This window comes from Mandrillus leucophaeus, unplaced genomic scaffold, assembly GCF_000951045.1.
Source record: "Mandrillus leucophaeus isolate KB7577 unplaced genomic scaffold, Mleu.le_1.0 Scaffold111, whole genome shotgun sequence".
Taxonomy (NCBI): Eukaryota; Metazoa; Chordata; class Mammalia; order Primates; family Cercopithecidae; genus Mandrillus; species Mandrillus leucophaeus.
The window spans coordinates 1,717,451-1,724,789 of NW_012099321.1; the positions used below are offsets into that span (position 1 = coordinate 1,717,451).

Consider the following 7,339-nt stretch of genomic DNA (forward strand, 5'->3'; position numbering starts at 1 on the left):
CCTCTTCACCTGGTGTTAGGTTATCTTCATAATAACTGGGGTGAACTAGGCCCTCCACTGGGCTCTGACATTTCACCTGCCACTTGTGCACACTGAAAGGCATGACATTTCTTACACCTTTGAAAACATCAGGGAAAATCAAAGAAATTTCTCTCATTCTGAACTTTACCTCTGCTGGACCAAAAGGTTTGCTACCAGGGCAATAATAAAAGCAAGAAAGGAGAGCGTTCCATAAAGAAGAGATAAGTGGAACAGATTTATGGGCTGAAATAACAATCAACCAATGACCACACTAGTTAAATTGCCTTCTTCAATACCTGCACTCTATACTATGCCTTTCTTATGTAAAGAGTAAACAAAACCCTTTTTTTTTTCTGTTTCAAGACAATCTTGATTTTCATTGTGTGTAATTAAGGAGTACAATGTGATATTCTTTGGATTGATGCACAATAGATACATATATTTTCAAGTCACGTGGGATAATATGTTCACATAATTTGTACAGATCAAGTCAGTGTACTTGGGATATCAATCAACTTACATATTTGTATTTTCTTTATGCTAGAAACATTCAAATTTTTCTCTTCTAGCTATTTTTAAATGTACAATAGATTATCATAAGCTTTAGTCACCTCACTGATCTTTAGAACATTATATGTTATTTCTTCTATCAAACCAAATATTTGTACCCATTAATCAACTTCTCTTTATCCCACTTCTTTCTTTGGCCACCCTTCCCGACCTCTGGTAACCACAAATCTACTCTCTTTCTTTATGAGATCCACTGTTTTAGCTTCCACATATGAGTATAAATGCAAAATGCTCTTTTAATATACTTATGCGTAGTGAAACAGTGACTGTAGTCAAGCAAATTCACATATCTGTCATCTCACAGAGTTAATCTTTTTTTGTGTGCATGTAACAAGAGCCCTTAAAATCTACTCTTTTAGCAAAAATCCTGAATATAAAATAATTTTATTAATTATGTTCTTTGTTCTGTACACTGAATCTTCTAGACTTATTCATTCTGCATATCTGCTCCTTTGTATAAAGGATAAACAAAAATTTTAAAATACTTCTCTCTTCTGTCCTTCCAAGCCTACTAAGCACATGGCATCCTCCCAGATGGAGAACCAACTCATTCACACGCATAGTTGGCTGTTGTTTCACTCAAAAGGAGTTGATTTGAAATTATCTGACTGCATTAACTGAACTGATAACCAGCTGATCATTGCTATAGATAATGGGATTTCTTCAAGGCGTAGAGAAAGTCAGTAACAATCAGATCTAGAATTATGATTTTTTGACTATTCATATTGTAGGCCCCAGCCATCTCCAGTTGTGTATTCGTCCACAACCCATGAGCTGGCACCGGGGGATTGGCAGACCCTTGTTCCTGGAACCTCCCACTGGTTATCACACCTAACGTTGGAACACTGTGGTACAGTGAACTCTGATTCCTGGAATTGTTACCAGGTGACCACGACGTCATCAAATGGTCTGGCCATTCCTTCTACTGATGTCTCAAACATGTTTCAGACTAAGCTACGAAATGAAAGTTGGGAAGACTTGCAGAAAATGTCCTGCACAACTGAGATCCAAGTAGCATTCATTCTCTCCTCCTTTATGACCTTCATCAGTGGACTCATCATCCTGCTGATCTTCAGGCTGATTTGGAGAACTGTTAAAAAATGGCAAATCATCAAGGGAACAGGAATTATCTTGGTCAGTTTCCTTATTAGGGATCCCTTTGTGTGAAGTTACAGATGAGTTTGGGGTAGTTTTGTGTTCAGCAAAAGATCTAAGCTTCATTCAGTTTTTCAGGCTAACACAGTCAGCTTCTCTGGCCTGGTGCCTCAGAAAGGGTAGTAAGCCAGACCTCAGGCCACATTCTGAAGCCTGAAGAGACAGGGTCAGGTCTCTTTTTTCTCCCATCACTGGAAAAAGCAATGTCTTGTATGGTTAATGATTAATGTTAGCTCTGGAAAGGGAGGTCACTGTTCTGAAAAAAGGTTCATAAACATTATGTCCATGACTCTATCTTGAATTTTAACAAGACAATTGTGCTAGGTTGTAGAAAGGAGGTGAAAGGGAACAAGACATCAACGTCAACCTTGCTTTCATAAATTGTTCATGCATAATGCATATGTACTGACATGTGTACATTGTCTTTTGTATGCTATGTGAAGACAACACATTGAGTTGCACATACACAGAGAAGCTCATGCATACATGCCTGTGCTATCCAGGCATAGATGCAAGGACATTTCTTATAACCAAGCAACCTTAGCAGGAGTTGATGTTGTTGAATAACAGCTGGCAAATGATGATGATGAGGATAAATGATGTATTATACAGATAAGGCATTGCTTAAGAGCTTGAAATAAAGCTCTCAAATGCTGTGTAATGGATGTTCTATTACCAGAGGTCAAAGACGAAGAGTTTTATTATACCCTGTGTAGTTTGTTTCCATTTTTGCTTCCCAAACTTTCTTTCTCTGATAGATTATAGCAATTTCCATAACACAACACATTTCACCTGTGCATTATAATATTGAAAATTTGCTTAAAACATTTCTTTTAGTGCTAAAACCTACAGAAAATATAATTTATAAATTGATAATTTTTAAGGTTATTGGTAATATGGAATTTTGTTTTCCATATTTGAAAATTAGCCAATATTGAAGCTGATAGATTTTGTTCCTAAACAAGTTTATTCTATTGATTATTTGTACATTATGGATTTTAAGCAGTGGCACAATAATTGGAGAAAGAATACTGGGATACTGACTTATGGGTAAATAGCCTTGATGAATCTGCCTCCTGTTTTCTACCTTGTTTTGTTGTTGTTAATGCACAACTGAATTTGTAGGATTTTTAAATCGTCTTAGTCTTCTGCTCTAGGCAGTGTTCTTCTCCATTATGTTCATTTTCTGTGATCACAAAAATGTGAGAGTACATTTGTCAATTTCCTATATTTTTCATTTCTTACTTTGGGTGTAATTTATGTCTACACTTCAGTCCAGGTGTATCCTTTAATTACAAATATTTAGCAAATGTTACAAAATGTTAAGAAGTGAGCCTGAGCAACCAGAATGCTGTACCGTTCTGCTTTTGAATCTTGAGGAAAGAGTTTGATCAAGTTGAGTTAGTTTTCAATAATTTGTTTTGTTTCATCAAATTAAGAGTGACCTGTTTTTCTCTAAGCCTTTGGAGAAGTTGGACAAATGCAAAAAAAAAAAAACTCAGAAATCTAGGTGTACTGTGAAGAGTTATTTTAAAAATTATTTGGAGAGTTATAATTTCTCTCCTTAAATGTGCATTTAAAACATTTATTACATCTATAAATATGATTTTATTATATCTTAGGACCAATTTGTTTTTCCACAGAAGGTAGCTCCATTTTATGATGGAATTCAAATGAGTATTCTATATTAATGTCATACCTAGTATTTTTTTAAATTAATTCTCACACAACATTTAGAAACAGACATGAGTCGTGTGTATTAGAGGACAAATAATTGATCAGGATGTAAACTTTTATCAAAGAGTTTTTAAATGAGACTTCCCTTCTTATCATTCAGAAAATATGAGTAGAAACATTAACTGATTTTGGAAATCTTGGTTTCATATAAAATGAGCTTTTTTGAAAGTCAGAGGGAGTCATTTAGCTTGGTGTGGGTAGTCCTAGGTGATTTGTGTATTTCTTTGTGGTGGTTCTAAAATATTATCAGCAAACAATGAATGCCAGCTCAGGTCCCAGCCTTTCCTCATTGCCTGATATTAGGAAAGTCATTTAATTTCTCTATACCTTGGTTTCCACATCAATATAAAATTTATTTAGTCATGCTTAACTTTATCATATGAGATTACTGTAACATTTAAATATAATAAGTGAAGACATTCTGGCCGGGCGCGGTGGCTCACGCCTGTAATCCCAGCACTTTGGGAGGCCGAGATGGGCGGATCACAAGGTCAGGAGATGGAGACCATCCTGGCTAACACGGTGAAACCCTGTCTCTACTAAAAATACAAAAAAACTAGCCGGGCGAGGTGGGGGGTGCCTGTAGTCCCAGCTACTCGGGAGGCTGAAGCAGGAGAATGGCGTAAACCTGGGAGGCGGAGCTTGCAGTGAGCTGAGATCCGGCCACTGCACTCTGGCCTGGGTGACAGAGCGAGACTCCGTAAAAAAAAAAAAAAAAAAAAAAGACATTCTATAAATGTGAGGAAGGATTATAATTTCAGAATATAATACCAGCCAAAAAAACTAAAAGCAACACAACATTGCTGAAAACTTCTCCTTTCTCTCACAAAATGCAGACACTTAAGTAATCACCTAAAAAATCAATTTGTAATCTTTTTTCTTTGTCCACATATCTTGATGAAAACTGTTACACTTATACCCAGAGCAGAAGAAAGCATGATGCTCCCAATTCTGATCGTTGCAATGATGTCAGTATGAAGGGTCTGGGACTGAGTATACATGAGAAAGACATAGAGGAAGATTGCAGAATTTCAGCATAAAAAAAGCTGTGCAGAAAACCAGGAAAATGCAAATCCAGTAAAATCCATATTATGAAATATTGAATAAGCAACTTCAGGGTTCCCTGATTTGGACAAGGTAGAGTGGTTTTCGACTGATACCATCACAAGAGGCTCTATCAACATAAGTAAAACAGATTTCTTTCTCTCAGATCCAGCTCACATTGTCAATTTCTTTCTCTCGATTATAGGAACTGTTCACATCAGGTAGCATCCCTAGGAACCATGTAAGAAGCCTCCACTTCCAGGGACGATTTCGTGATCGTATAGAAATGTTGCTTTCGGCCCAGACCTTTGTGGGGCAAGTGTTGGTAAGTACATTTTCAGTGTTAGCTTGCTAACAAACTTTAGCCATAGGTGTGATGATGGTCAGTATAAATCAATTGATTCTCTAGGTAAACAACTGATGTTCCTTTGGTCGTCTTATCTATAATATCACCACCTCCCCGTCCCCACCTCCCTGTGTCTACCACTCTTTACCCATTATCTTGCTTTATATCTGGAGTGAATATAATTACTAATAATTGTATTATATTATTATATATTAATGTAAATCATATATATTATTAATAATGTTATATAAATAGTATATAATACATTATCTGTAATAACATGTAATTATATGGAATAATTATATAATTATTAATAATTATAATCTTCCTAATTATAGTTAATTACTAATCATATATTTATAAATAGTAATTGTAATATTATATATTTACTAATTAATGATATATATTTATAATTATATAATTACTAATTATGTATTATAATTATATTTTATATTTATTGTCAGTCTTTCCACAAGGAAGAAAGCTTTGTTAAGGCAATAGTTGTGAGCGTTTGGTTCTCCTTATATATGCAGATGGGTGTGCACATAGATATTTTCAAAACATGTTTAGTAAACGAATCAGACCTGAAATATATAGCTACTTTCCTCTCCTTTGATTTCAATAGACCTCTTTATATCATTATGCAAAGTAGCCTTTAGTGTCCCTCTATGATATTTATCCCTCTACTTCCTATTTTAATCTCGGTAATTTGAACATATTAAATCTCACTTTGGGCATCATCTCTTTGGGGCATCCTAACCTTACCTCTTTATTAAGTTAAGAGCTCTTCCTCTAGCTTCTTTAATATTTGTTGAGCATTGCTATTAAAATTATCTGTGCACATGCCTATCTCTCTCAGAGTAAAGTGAGCTCCTGTCCATACTATGTCATGGAACTGTTTATTTCCCATTATCTGTATATAGCAGATGCCCTGTAAATGAAGATTGCGCTGATCATCCTTTCAGTAGTGTGGTTTGATCTAAAATATGAAAAGATGAAATTCATAATTAGGGGTCTGCTGCCATCAGATGGTCTTATAATGGAAGTAGGTTCGTGTGAGCTAAAGATTATCCTCTGTTTCTTATAACTAGCAAAAACATGGCCCTTTTCCAGTTACTGTTTAATTCCGATCTCATACATTGCTAACGCTTGGTTGGAAGTATTAAGTAAAACTGCTTTCATAAAAGCTGCAGGGAATGTTGAGTCATCTGGAAATGTGCCTCTCCTTTTTCTGTCTTCTAAAGTTTTTTATCTCTTTTCCTGAAATCTCTGTGGGTATGACCCATTGCAGAAGGATTTTGTAATTCTCTCTGATGATATCAAGGATTTCTTGGTTAGGATTCAATGTTCTTCAAATGTTCAAGTCATGTTTGTGTGAGAAACTTTGGGAATAATGTATTAAAGGTCACTAGGGTGAGGGAGAAGGGAACTTACAACATCCATCATATGAGCATTGCATATGGGAAGTGGGTGGGAAAGCAATGATGAAAAATTACCATACCAATAAAAATTACTTATTTCACAAAGGGAAACTGTATTATTTTAACCTATAACAGCTGGTGATTATCTAGTTGGAACAGCAGGAGGCAAGGAGTAAAGCTTAGATTAGAATAAATACTTCAGGCCGGTGCGGTGGCTCATGCCTGTAATCTAGCACTTTGAGAGGCAGAGCAGGAGGATTGCTTGAGCCCAGGAGATCAAGACCAGCCTGAGCAGCATAGCAAGACCTCACCTCCACAAGTAATTTAAAAGTTAACTCAGTATATTGGCCTGCACGTGTGGTCCCAGCTACTCAGGAGGCTGAGATAGGAGGATCGCTTGAGCCCGAGTGGTCAAGGCTGCAGTGCTGCAGTGAGCTGTGATCATGCCACTGCACTCCAGCCTGGGCGACAGAGAGAGACCCCATCTAAAAAAAAATACTCTAGCATTGAAAGCCAAAACTGAGCCTCTTAGAGATCCCAAGTACAGTTTTAAGAGAATAAAACGGCTTAAAAGGAAGGCTTCCTTCCTTCTATGCTTCTTTCCTTCCTTTGTAATTCTTTTACTTCTTTTTTTTTTATTTTAATACTTTAAGTTCTAGGGTACATGTGTACAATGTGCAGGTTTGTTACATATATATATACACACACACACACACACACGTGCCATGTTGGTGTGCTGCACCCATTAACTCGTCATTTATATTAGCTATATCTCCTAATGCTATCCACCCCCCCCACCCACTCCCCACAATAGGACCCGGTGTGTGATGTTCCCCTTCCTGTGTCCAAGTGATCTCAATGTTCAGTTCCTACCTGTGAGTGAGAATATGCGGTATTTGGTTTTCTGTTCTTGCAATAGTTTGCTGAGAATGATGGTTTCCAGCTGCATCTATGTCCCTACAAAGGACACAAACTCATCCTTTTTTATGGTTGCCTAGTATTCCATGGTATGTATGTGCCACATATTCTTAATCCAGTCTATCAT

General features: G+C 36.5%; 1 protein-coding gene across 1 annotated transcript in view; it reads left to right on the forward strand.

The window, feature by feature from the left end:
• Positions 1–1,449: 1,449 nt before the first annotated feature.
• The window catches only part of KCNU1 (potassium channel, subfamily U, member 1), a 186,527-nt gene continuing 180,637 nt past the window's right edge, over positions 1,450–7,339 (forward strand). Inside the window, exons 1-2 of the mRNA XM_011993021.1 lie at positions 1,450–1,725; positions 4,733–4,852. Of these exons, the coding sequence (XP_011848411.1) occupies positions 1,531–1,725; positions 4,733–4,852 (315 nt within the window). The 5' untranslated portion in view covers positions 1,450–1,530. The remainder of the gene's footprint in view (positions 1,726–4,732; positions 4,853–7,339) is intronic.